The 12622-nt window shown below is 36.3% G+C and overlaps 2 protein-coding genes and 1 non-coding gene across 5 annotated transcripts; 1 reads left to right on the top strand and 2 right to left on the bottom strand.

The window, feature by feature from the left end:
- On the top strand, positions 1963-5213 carry LOC18594127 (transcription factor TCP4). 2 transcript variants are annotated; one of them, XM_018124762.1, is made up of 2 exons: positions 1963-4750; positions 4862-5213. In XM_018124762.1, exon 1 carries the CDS (start codon positions 3381-3383, stop codon positions 4704-4706), a length of 1326 nt encoding a protein of 441 aa, XP_017980251.1. In that variant the 5' UTR covers positions 1963-3380; the 3' UTR covers positions 4707-4750; positions 4862-5213. The 2 variants fall into 2 exon arrangements, with proteins under 2 accessions (XP_017980251.1, XP_017980250.1); XM_018124761.1 differs by having other exon boundaries at positions 1966-4750; positions 4851-5213.
- On the bottom strand, positions 6976-10904 carry LOC18594126 (protein IQ-DOMAIN 1). 2 transcript variants are annotated; one of them, XM_007021590.2, is made up of 6 exons: positions 10602-10904; positions 10291-10418; positions 9666-9833; positions 8538-8765; positions 7513-7626; positions 6976-7428 (listed from the first exon to the last, which is right to left on the bottom strand). In XM_007021590.2, the coding sequence occupies exons 2-6, from the start codon at positions 10363-10365 to the stop codon at positions 7162-7164; spliced, it is 852 nt and encodes a 283-aa protein (XP_007021652.2). In that variant the 5' UTR covers positions 10366-10418; positions 10602-10904; the 3' UTR covers positions 6976-7161. The 2 variants fall into 2 exon arrangements, with proteins under 2 accessions (XP_007021652.2, XP_017980252.1); XM_018124763.1 differs by having other exon boundaries at positions 10824-10895.
- TRNAI-UAU lies at positions 11291-11364 on the bottom strand. Its single transcript has one exon. It is a non-coding gene; the product is annotated as a tRNA-Ile (tRNA).

Here is a 12622-nt window from a genome sequence, read left to right as displayed (position 1 = left end):
GGGCCCTTTCTAACCTCTTCCCTGCACCTCTGGAAGAAACTAAAACTATGAAAGTAACTATTGAATCATGCTTCATGACTCCTCCTATTCTCTCTTTATAATATAAAGTCACATTTAGTACTTTACAATACAATATGATTACAAGTAACGTGATTGTATGTAATGTGATTGCAAGTAATGTAATTGCAAAGAAAATAACATTACATTGTTTGGTATACAAATAAAATAATATTAAAATGCAAAGAAGATTACATTGTTACGTTTGGTTTACATGTACTTTGCTGGGAATGTAATATTAATTTTCAAAATTATCTCTATTTATTAAAATACAAGTTTAATATACTTGTATTTTTTATTATTAATTTTTATATAATATCATCTCTTAAATATATTTTTAATGTCACATATTTTATTTTCATTTCTTATTATAATCTTATATATTTTATTTACATTTATTTAATATAATTTTTATATTATATATTTTATTTCAATTTCTTTTACCTATATTATATAAATTTTAATTTCTTATACTTTATTTTATTTTCTAATTCTTATATTACATATTTTATTCTAAAGTTTTTTTAATTATAACATTACAAAATATTTTTAACAAAGTAATAAAGTTAAAGGGTAAAAATATTTTTAATAATATTACAGAGTGCAATGTAATGTGATTTGCATTGGTTTTAGACTACAATCACATAACATCCCTTAACTGTAAAGTGATTACATTGTAATCTTACATTGCAGTAGTTTATTACAAAATAAATACTATAATGTAATTTAATTAATTACATTACAGGAAATGTGCTCCTACTTCTTTCATACCAAACTCTACCTAAGTATTAGGTTTAAGTCTCACGTTGTTGGATTTTTCTATTTAATTTATGTTGATTTTTTTCTCTCATGACGTGTAAATTTAAAACAAAAATAGATAAAATATGCCTAATTTTTGTTTATGTACATATTTTAAATAGAAATAAGGCAAATTGAAAGTGTGCTTTCATGCTTTAAACCTTATGAGAAAGAGGTGTGGAGAAGAGTCTTCTTCCCAATATGCTATATTGAGAATCTTGAATGTGATTGTGACTTTGCCAAGGTAGATGTGCACTAGTTGGAAAAAGGTTGTTCAAAGAATTGTGGGTGGGCTTAAAGTCACAAGAACTTGAATTTTTATTTAGGTGTAGAAAGTTCTTTTTGAATATATATAAATGTAGAAATAATTCATTTTCAATGCACTTGTCAAAATTAAATAAGACAAAGGATGCGAAAAGAAAATTTTCTTTTTCTTTTTCTTTTTTTCTTTTTCTTTTTCTTTAATTCTTTTGCATTGAATAGCAAATTGGTAATAAATAACTTTGTCTCACTACTCTCCACATTACCAAAATTATAACATGAGTGTCAATTCCTTGAAGCATTTGTGAAGACAAAGACAATTTGATATATTTATTTATTTTTGAACCTTTAAATACTTTACACTAGTCATTTACCACTTACTTACTTTTTCCTCATTTTTACACACAAAAAAATATTCTTAATTTAAAAGGAAAAGGAAAAGAATCCATGGAAATTGAAGAAAGAGAAAAGGGGCATCTAAGTAATTTAGGTGGCATGCAGGAGGACAACTATTCCATTCCAAGACAATGAAAGGCAATTGCTGCTTTTGGTTCATATGGCTCAGTGAAAACAAGAAAATGTGAAAAAGGCATCCCTTGGGATGCCATGTTGAGTAATCCAACAATCCCAAAGAGGGGTGTTTGGGGGAAGGGAAATTGTGGGAAAGATGATGTCGTTTCTTTTAAGTGAAGCAATAAAGAGAAAGGGGGAGAGAGAGAAGAAACAGAAAGCAGAAAAAAAAAAAAAAAGCTGTGAAGGGGTCATTGTCAAAAGTTGTGATGGTGGCATATAAGGGATCTATCCATCCATCTAATCTATCAAAACAAAGCATCCAGACAGTCCCTTGAACTATAACCAACGGTTCTTAACTTCTAGCTAGGAAGGAAGTAAAAGAGAAAAAAATCTAAAAAAGGTTACCAGGTTAACAACGTTCTAGACAAATGAAAATTTAAATCAAATATACTTCAAGATGTGGGGGTCTTACTGAGAAAGGTAAAAAAGTGGAGAGGAGGGGAAGTCCAGTTAAGTTTAGCTGATTGAATGAGGGGGGAGTTTCGTTTTGGGTTGGTGTTATTTTTGTTTAGTGTAGGGCAGTACAAGAACAGCAGCAGATGCAGTGATGAGATCACAGAGATCTTTAATCTCTTCTCTGACCAAACACTGCCACCCTTACCACTGGCATCGTCAAGGGCTCCTATAGGCCAAGAAAGTGTTCCTCTTCCCTATACTAGCTAGGCTTTATATTTACTGTTCTAACAAAAACTTTTCTTCCTCTTTCTCTTTTCTTTTCTTTTCTTTTTTTTGGTTTTTTTGGCCCTCTAGGAACATAATTGTAGCAGTAGTAGTAATGAAGAACTTTGAAGTTGTTTTCCAAGAAAACCATTGTTGAATTTTCTTTTTTTTTTTTGCTTCTGGTTGCTGTTGGGTTGTCCCGTTCAAGTGGGTGTCAAGTCTTTGAGTGTTAACCCATTTCAACAGTTTGGCTACTGAATACTACAGTACTACATAATAGAGGCCCAATTGCTAGAAGCTGAGTTTAGAGAGAGAGAAAGGGGTAGAGAAAGAAAGAGAAAGAAGGATAAAGGAAAGAGATGGGTTAGGCTGGGAATAGTAGCTGGTTTTTAGCCTTCTGGGGAGGGTTCTTTTCAGGCTTGGTTAGGGGGAAGAGGGGGAGGGGTCCTTTTGGTGTGGTGTTTTGTGGTGATGGAATTAGAAACATTGAATGGCAGGGCCTTTTGGGGGAGGCAACAGTATCAGGTTTCAGTGTGGTGGCAGAAGCACAGACAGCAAGAGGAAATTAGGAAGCAAAGAGAGGGTAAAGAACCAACAACCCACTAACAAAAAAAAGTGTCCTCCATTAAAAGCTGGAACAGGAAAAGCACAAGGACCTGAGTCTGGATCCTCAAAGGAATCATCATCATCATCAGCAACGACAACAACAACAGCAACAGCATCATACTCCTCATCACCATCAGCATCAAAATCCAATTCTTAATTCAAGTCATATAGGAGTAGCAGAAGGAGGAGGAGAAGAAGAAGAGCCACCCAAAAACCAACAAGAAAACTTCTTTTCCCACCATCACCAATATCTGCAAGAAACCCAATCCCAACAACAGCAAGGCCAACGTTTGTATGCAAGTCTGGACAGACAAGTAATTCAACAGCAGGAACAAGAGTCCCCACAACCACCCAAGAAACGCACTTATTTCGCATCCTCTTCTTCTTCAGCTTTTGGTTCAAAATCAACCGAACATGCAAGAACAATGGGAGATAGCCACCACCAAGCTGCAACATCGTCAAGATTGGGGATAAGGCACACTGGAGGCGAGATCGTTGAGGTGCAAGGAGGTCACATTGTTCGGTCAACTGGAAGAAAAGACCGTCACAGTAAAGTTTGCACCGCCAAAGGTCCACGAGACCGTCGTGTCCGTCTCTCAGCTCACACCGCCATCCAGTTCTACGACGTCCAGGACCGCCTCGGCTACGACCGCCCTAGCAAAGCTGTCGATTGGCTTATCAAAAAGGCCAAACCTGCCATTGACGAGCTCGCTGAACTTCCTCCTTGGAACCCAGAAATTTTGACTTCAACGACTTCAGTAACAAAACCAAATAACCAAGACGACCAAAACACGACGACAACGGCAAACAATGATAAACCCTATCAGTTTCATATCCACCACAGTGGAAACCCGGTGGAAAACCTTGCTGCTGGGTCTGGTACTCGCAGAAGAACGGCTGCAATAATGGGAAACGAAGTTCAAAGTCTTCAGCAACAAGAAATGGGAGATAACCCGAACAATACTTCGGGTTTTATTCCACCTTCTTTAGTTTCTGATGAGATTGCGGATACAATTAAGTCTTTTTTCCCATTGGGAGCTTCAAGTGAGACGCCGTCTTCTTCTATACAGTTTCAGAATTATCCACCAGATTTGTTGTCCAGGACCAGCAGCCATAGTCAAGATCTGCGGCTTTCGCTTCAGTCATTCACGGAGCCAATTCTTTTGCACCACCACCATCACCAAGCTGCTACAGCACAGGCACACCATAGTGAACCTGTTTTATTCTCTGGAACCAGCCCATTAGGTGGTTTTGATGGGTCGTCTGCGGGATGGGAGCACCACCACCAACATCCGGCAGAGATTGGAAGGTTTCAGAGATTGGTTGCTTGGAATAGTAGTGGTGGTGCTGTTGATACTGGTAATGGCAGTGGCAGTGGTGCTGGTGGCGGAGTAGGAGGATTTATCTTTGGCACTCCACCACCACAGGCGCTGCCACCGTCTTTTGGCCAAAACAGCCAGTTGTTTTCTCAGAGGGGACCCCTTCAGTCCAGTAACACGCCCACGGTTCGTGCTTGGATAGACCAGCCAATTTCTGCAACCGACGAACACCAACACCACCACCACCATCATCATCATCACCAGCAAATCCCACAAAATATCCATCATCAAGCTGCGTTATCTGGCATTGGATTCACCACATCAGGTGTATTCTCTGGATTTCGCATTCCAGCACGAATTCAGGGCGAAGAAGAGGAGCACGACAGCATTGCCAATAAGCTGTCCTCTGCTTCCTCTGATTCTCACCATTGATCGAGTAAATTGGAGAAACAGCCAAAGTCTTTGCCCTCTAGCAGGTTTTACTTTTAGAATCACTTTCTTATTTCCATTTAGTTTTTGATGAACAGTCCAATTTTTACGTTATTTTGCACTTACAATCTTTTCCACTTATTTAAGTGGTCTTTCAGGACTAGTTGATTGTTTACTGTGAAGTCGATGAGGAGCTGACATGATGTATTCTAGACCAGTTTGAGGGAAGATTTTTGTCACCTTGAATCAATGGCCTTTGCCGTGGGAAGAAGTAATCTGGGTGGATTTCAGGTTATTCAATCCCCGGTTTGTTTAGTTTCTATCAGTTCATTGTGTTGTAGCTTTAATTTTATATTTGAGTGGGCTCTTAGAGCTCAACTATGGTTTCTCTTTCTGTTGTACTTTTCATGCGATTCATGTTACTAGACTTTTTGTTTGTGCTGTTTGTGTGGGTTGCTACTGTTTCTTTCCCTAGAGTTACTATTAAGAAGCAAACCTAGTTTGTTCCAATTCAGATTTGATCTTTTCCTCAATTAGGACAGACTCAACTAGCAGAAGCTGGTATTCTTTTGAAAATTCTTATGAAATAAGGTAACCTCAAATCAGCTAATATGGAAAAGTCCTTCTTGATCCTTTATCCCTTTGATCTGGTATGGAATTAGAGAAGCAAACTAAAGCTCTTTCCTCTGTTTAGAAATGGTCATTTTCTCATGTAGATGAAAGAAAGAGTTCTGTTTTTTGATTTTATTTTGTTCCTTTACTACTTTCATATGGAATAAGATTGTGTAACAACAGCTTCCTTAAACCTACAAAAAGAATTGAAAGTATAACTAATCCTTTCTGCATCTCTATTCATGCTTGGATTTTTGGGGGCATTGAAAGAGAAGTCGTTTTCTGTGAACAGTAGGATTTGCTGTATGGAATAGAGTAGTAGCTGATTCCACTATTTAGTCTCCCCCTGGGCTGAGAAGAATGGATAATTACCTCCTCTTAAGTTATAATCCTGTTCTTTTAGTGTCATTTTAGTCAATGTGGCTTTGTTTTTTAGATGCCTCAGTTTGAAAATGACCATGTCTGAATTAAGACAAAGATGCTAAACAAGGATGGGAATTGGAAACCTAATTTACCGTCTTAGTTAAACTTGAACGAAGAGTAATCAACTAATCACCATCCTAGAAATCTGAATTGCCAAAATTGGCAGAATTTACATAGCCTATTGGACTTCTGTTACTTTAGCTACTGTATATGCTTTAATATGAAGCATGGGGTTGGTCTAATTTACTTGCCCTGAATCATACTTCAGCATTCAGACCAGGTTGTAGAGAAACCTAAGGTCATACTTGTGCAATCAATGAGCATGCTAGATAAATTTAGCAGATAGATCAAGTGGGGCTAAGTGGAGAACATCTGCAGGAGGAACCATGAAAGGGGAATGGGATGAACACAAGAAGCTCAATTATGGAAGAACAGTAGAAAACATAGAAGGATAGATACCACCAAAATTTTGGTACTTGCCCATCTGTAAATGGTCCCCCACTGCCTTGTAAATCTCAGTCCCTATTAAAAATCTCTTGAGCCTAGCTGGAAATTCTTATTTTCTTAAGTAGCATAAAACAAATATATGAACCCATATATATATATATAGATTAAAAGAACTACTTTGGCTTCTATTGATATTTGCTTTATGGTTGTTGGTACTTCTTTATAGGTGGTTGAGGAGTACAACTCCACAGGTTTTAAACATTAAAGCACTGCAGAATACTTTAGATGAATGATTATTAACACAAACAAATAACATAAGAAATGAAAAGACTCTGGCTCATTCCCACCTGATTTTATAATACTATATATGATACAGAATCTTGTATAGTGGATAGTTAAAGTTGGGATTTTTTCAGGCTATATCAATATGTATATTTTAAGGTGGATGGGTGGTTGGAATGTAGAGCTTCTTGTTGGCATTTAGTTGGGGCTTACCTATGATGCATAATTGCATAATGCATTGTGACAATGAATAATTGTAAGGATCATTAATGCATGATGGGAAAACTAGTTCAAGCACTATGTGATTGTGGAAATAATAATAATAATAAAATTAAAGTTAAAAAAAAAAAATAATTTGCTTCATTTTGGTTGCTGCTCTAAGGATTTATCTTTCTGTTTGGACCTTTCTGGTTGAGGTTATGTTGAGGATTTATCTTTCTGTTTCTTGCTAATTGCAACAGTTAGGCACTGACAAATTTCACATACATGAAAAAGGGATATATATATATATATATTATTTTTATCTTCAAATTCCTCAAGGCAACAAAACCTGTCAGTTATTGTACACAATGCATTTGCAAATCCACTCAGAAATCATATTGAATCACTCCAATGAATTGCTAATCTGTCACTCATCAACTAGACCAAGATGAGCTGTGCATGATGAATAGCAGTTCCTTGGATATCTTTGGTTTCAGCCATCTGTTGGGGCAACTTTTTTCACTTTTGGAGCTACTTTCCCATTTGGCAAAGCAGGTTTAACTGAAACAGGAGCTTTCATTTCTTTCTCTGATTTGCTTGCCTGTCTGGCATGAGTTTTCCTTGGGTGGATGGGCTGAAAGTGAACCCTGACCTCCCAAGGCCTTGCAGCTATCCATCGCTCCATCCAGCTCCAACCCCAGTTTTCTTTGCCCAGACCATATGATGCTTGGCCAAGATACTGACTGGCATTTGCCCTCCACTGCAAATCAACACAATTGATTTTAAATTCCCAACATAACATGATACTTTCTAGGTATCAGACTTGAACTTCAAGCTTATGTACCTGATGAGAGAAGGCATAAGCCATGGCACGCTCACGTTTAACTGCTGCTTCTTCTCTCTGTTGAATTCTGGAAAGGATTTCCTCCATTGTTTCAGAGCCACCACACCATTCTACCTGTAAACCAATCTATTGTTAGAAGAAAGAGCCAAAAGGCTACTTAATCGACAAACAGGGTGTTGTCTCTCGCTGTCAAAATTGTTTTATTCTAGAAACTTTTATTGCTGGGTTTTTCTTGTTCAGCAGGCCTAACTCTCCATTAATGTAAAAAGATGGATGCAATTAGCAAGTTAATAACTCAATTTGTTAAGTTCTTCACACATTATGGCTACTCCTATGAAGCCAGGCAACCTATGCAAACAAAAACCTACAGCTAGTTTCATCCATGCAGTTAAAAGTAACCCCTAAAGCCAAAATAACCCTACGGCTACTTGCAGATGCCATAGGGTTAAGCTTCCACCCCAACATCTATATATCAATTACATAAGTAAAAAGAATCCCCAGAGGGTTTTCTCTTTTAGTCACGTGGAAGTCATAACAAAAAAAAAACGTATTAAAAAGAGAAAGAGAGGTAAAAAGACACTCGTGTGCAACGCACAGACCATAGTGTAATTATATATAAAAGGAAGCTCTAACCTAGCTTCCACACTTGGTCACGTGGAGGCTTTAGGTTGGAATTGTGAAGCTTGAACAAGGGATTCTCAAAATTTGCCAAATGAATCTTAGAAGAGGGGAGCTGTGATGTGTTTAGTGGGTGGGCCGCATCCTGAGGGGTATAAGCTGGACGGGCCGTGGGCAATTCACGGTTTACCTCTAATTGGTTGAAAAAGGAAACCTGTTACAGCTATGTCTTTGAGAGTGTCCGGAAACCTTCATAGTTTCAAGTTGACAAGGGAATTGCTTTCTTTTTACTTGTAGATATCGAGACAAAAGCCTAATTAAAAGAACTTTGTACTTTGGTAACACTGCTTTTCTTGGCCGTTAGAAGTAACTAGCAACTAACAAGGTAGTCTACGGTCAGTGATTACCTCTAGTTCATGAAGCTTAGCCTCAAGTTTCAACTGATTTTCCATTTTCTTTTGCTTAAGCCTGCCTTCAGTTACCATACATATTCTCCGGGCTCTGATTTGAGACTGTACGTTGCACCAGGAATGTAAATAGCTCAATGTGCTTGTTGTTTGCTTTTTTACTGTATGTCCCTGGATCAATATATTGAACCTCCCGGCATCTCTCAGCCGGCGAACTGCTTTTCTCGCCTGAAAAAAATACAAATAAAAAATAGAATATCGTAAATATATGACATGGTCAGTGTAAAATAATGTGTCGAGGTTATGTACAGATACGTATATGTGCGTGCACGTGTGCATTACTTTCTTTTTACCTTCCGATTTACTTTTATAAATGCCATCTAAATAAATGATAATGAAGACGTAAATGAATTATGTGCCTCATGGTTAGTTGCATTAATGAAAAACCTAACATTTCCAATTGATTTGTCCAGCTGAATCAAAAGGCATTGACATTATTCCAGTGTTTTGCCCCAAATGAGAGTAACCTTAATAAATTATCATTATTAATTTTTATGTACTAATCTAGTCTAATCCTTCCTGTAACGGACCCAACGGTATCTACAACTCTATGAATGATCTGTTTGCATTTATTCATCTGCAAAACCACCCCCAATATTCAACATCACCCAGTAAAAAGCCTGGAAAACTATTTGACCATCCTTCAAACACCTTGCTCTAGGGATTAAAAATAATAGACACCTTGTTCTAGGGACTAATTCCATAGAATAACTAGACTGTAAAAAGTCTTTGTTTCTCATTGTATGACTAAAGATAAAAGCTGTTGTTTCTTAGGAATTACAGAGAAACAATGGTAGGTGAATCCCATTTTCTTATGTAGAGAAGGGACTAAATTAGCGGTTCTGCTCTTCTTAGGATGTAAACTCACAAGGCATTATTCATTTGATATAAATGTGAAGTTTTGCTCCAAAACATGATCAAACATCAGTTCCAATGTCTGCTAAGGTTGTTGGGAAAATAAATGTTGCAAAGGTCCTTGGACAGAAATGCCTCCATAAATTTTATCAAACAAGTTAAATGCATTTTTGGATGTTGATATGAATTACATTATGACAAATTTTAGCATACCCTGTATGCCCGAAAAGCCTTCTGAATCCGGACAGCGGCTATCTCTTCAACTGGCATTCCGGGAAGACCAGGACTGCTCTGTGAACCAGCAGTAGTTGCTGGACTCCTTGCCTCTTCAGGAGCATCGTGACTCCCTTCACCATTTGGTTTTTCATTAGCTGAGTGTACCTGTAATCATGGGGCATGAAAGCAAATTAAAGAAATGAAGAATTGCAGAAACAAGATCGTAGTATAGGCTGCAGCATGGTCTGAACGGCTAGAAAAACATTTAATAGTTTCTTGATACATAAACAGTAGTATCATTATCCTCAGTTAGAAGCTTGAAGTAAAAACTATGTCCTCAATCAACCTTGGACTCAATGAGAAATACCTCAAAGCATGTAGGCTGATGCATAATAGAACATGTTAGATATTAAATTATGATCTTAATATCTTGTTAACAGATTAAGTTTGCATGTGGAAAGAACCTATTATTGATATAAAAGATTAAAATGGGAAATGGAAGAGAATGACAAAGTGAGAAAATAAGGAAGGGGAGAGCCAGTAAAAGTCCCCTTTGTTCTTATTGAAAGATACACGTAAGAATTATCCAATTATAGAGGCTTTCAGTGTATAAATATTCTACCTTTGCATGTTTGGATCTGCCTGACTTGGATTTCTTTCTACAAATGATTGATCTAAACCAGTTTCCTGAACCCATTGAGAATGCTCACCAAAATGCAGAACTATAGTTCATAAACTGATGAAATAAACCTGGCACATAAAATTTTCCAGGCTGATTAGTTGATTTATCATATTTAAGCTGAACAAGCATGAAAAACAATGCATAGAACAACGGGAATGTGAAGAATTGAGGAACTAAGTTCTAAGTATATGACAAATTTTCTGACTCATTAATCACAAAAACAAAAAATATTGATCATCAGTACAGATTACCAATGACAGACAAGGCAATGAACATTCCCAGAGAGCTCCTTCCAGGATTTATCAGAGCCAAATCAAACAAATGAATCGAGCAAACAAACCATTTCCCAATTGAAGCAATTTATCAAGGACCATAACTAAGTCATCCTTATTCTCTCATTCTTACTAAGATATAAATAAACAAACACAGAAACAAGAAGACATGAATAGTGCAGATTATGGAAGCAAACAAACCAGGAATGAGGGACAATATTGACTTGGCAGAGGGTTGTGGTGGTGTAAAAACAAGTTTTTAGTGCAATGCAAGAAAAGCATAAATAGAAAAAGATGGGAAATTAATGTGCATGCATGGTTAGGGGTTCACTCTCTTGAACAGTACATCAAATGACAGCTCAACCAAATTGACACAGCTGTTTGATCTTTTGGAGGATCAACAGTCAGTATCCTGGAGCAAAAAGTTAAAAAGGCAAAGGACGAGGAGTTGCTCAAGACGCCAAGGTTAGGTAGTTTTTCCAATCAACAAGGTCTCTTTAGGATATAAAAACAAAATTGTCAGGGCCTGGTTGGCTGATTGCAGAAGGCATACATAATTTATGATCAGTTTAGTCTGGCTTATTTTCAGTAGTATCTTTTTTCTCTTATCCCTAAGTCATATCCTTACAATTCACATACATGAATTGCGTGGATTTAAAATAAATTAATGGTCCCGGCGAGGCTCGAACTCGCGACCTTCGGCTCATAAGACCAACGCTCTAACCAACTGAGCTACGGGACCTTTTTAAGAGGTTGCCCATAATTTTTTATCTAAACATAGCTAGCTTACCATTCTAAATTAGAAACAAAGGTATTTAATTTCGAGTTGAGGTCAATTCTAACGATATACTATATGAGTAATTTGTGATCGTAATTAGTAATTAGATTCTTTTTTATAGAATTTATTTGATAAAATTATAATGATATTGTTATCTATGATATTTCACATTTAGTTATTGACTAGTATTTTGCCAGTTACAATAATCATAATTGAGTTAAGTCATACTCAACCTTGTTAGTTATTATCTTGATATATGTTCAAGTCATAATTTGGTATTATCCATAAAATATAGTCCTCTAAATTCAATAATTATTCTTCATTCTTTTCAAGGGGTTTTTCGTTTTCTTATTACATATATATATATATATATATATACATTGTCTGTCTAATTCATGAACATAGAAATGTGTTGATATCTCAAGTCAAATAAAAAAGTTTTAGTCCAAGTTGCTGTAACCTGTTTTTTTTTTCCAGGAAAAAGTACCTAGTTTTGAGTACCCTTAACTTGCAAGGCTCATCAAAAGTAGCCCATCCCCATCATTCATCTAAGTTTTGGATTGATCCTACCCCTGGCTTGGATCAACTTCAATGAAGAAACACCTTTCCAAACTTTTCTTCAATTTCACCTCCTTTACTTTCCAGTACTCCTTTAGCATTTGTATTTCTTTCTCTTTTCTTTTGGCAATTAATGATAAGATTAATATTTGTTATAGTAATAATATATAGTTTCTATGCACTATCAAATCATCATATCTTGATATTTTATTAATGAGGTATTATCTTGAAGGAAATAAAAAGTTGATAAGGACCCAATTTGATAAGGAATTTTAGTATCAATATTTTATTTTTTTAAAATAATACTTAATTATTAAAATATAAATATTTAATGACTTGATAGTGTTTAAAATCTATATATTGTTAATGTATCAAATATTTTTTTCTTAAAGATAATCTTGGAATTTAGGTGTGGAAACATCAGATGAGCCCGGGGCCCTTTCCTTGCTGGAGATGCGACCATGACTCAACCTGACAGCCCACAATTTGGGTTATGATGAAACTTGCAGTGACAATTCTTACGCAAGAAAGATGGGTCAGAGAGGACAAATGGTTTCTTTGATAAATTCCTTTGATTGAGGCTTTGCCCGGAGCTTGCATGAACAAACTAATGAACAATTTCTGAATTTAGGTTTTATTCAACTGAAACTCACTTTCTATGATT

This window comes from Theobroma cacao, chromosome 7 (assembly GCF_000208745.1).
Source record: "Theobroma cacao cultivar B97-61/B2 chromosome 7, Criollo_cocoa_genome_V2, whole genome shotgun sequence".
In the NCBI taxonomy this organism is placed as follows: domain Eukaryota; kingdom Viridiplantae; phylum Streptophyta; class Magnoliopsida; order Malvales; family Malvaceae; genus Theobroma; species Theobroma cacao.
The sequence above is the reverse complement of the archived record's forward strand: the minus strand, read 5'-3'. Positions and strand labels throughout refer to the sequence as shown.

Excerpts from the sequence above, each read along its gene's own strand:
- LOC18594127 (XM_018124762.1), top strand. The coding sequence starts at position 3,381 with ATGGGAGATAGCCACCACCAAGCTGCAACATCGTCAAGATTGGGGATA.
- LOC18594126 (XM_007021590.2), bottom strand. The coding sequence starts at position 10,365 with ATGGGTTCAGGAAACTGGTTTAGATCAATCATTTGTAGAAAGAAATCC. Across the intron at positions 8,766-9,665 it reads AGGCTTTTCGGGCATACAGG|GCGAGAAAAGCAGTTCGCCG; the intron begins GTATGCTAAAAT and ends TATTTTTTTCAG. Across the intron at positions 7,429-7,512 it reads CTTATGCCTTCTCTCATCAG|TGGAGGGCAAATGCCAGTCA; the intron begins GTACATAAGCTT and ends GTTGATTTGCAG.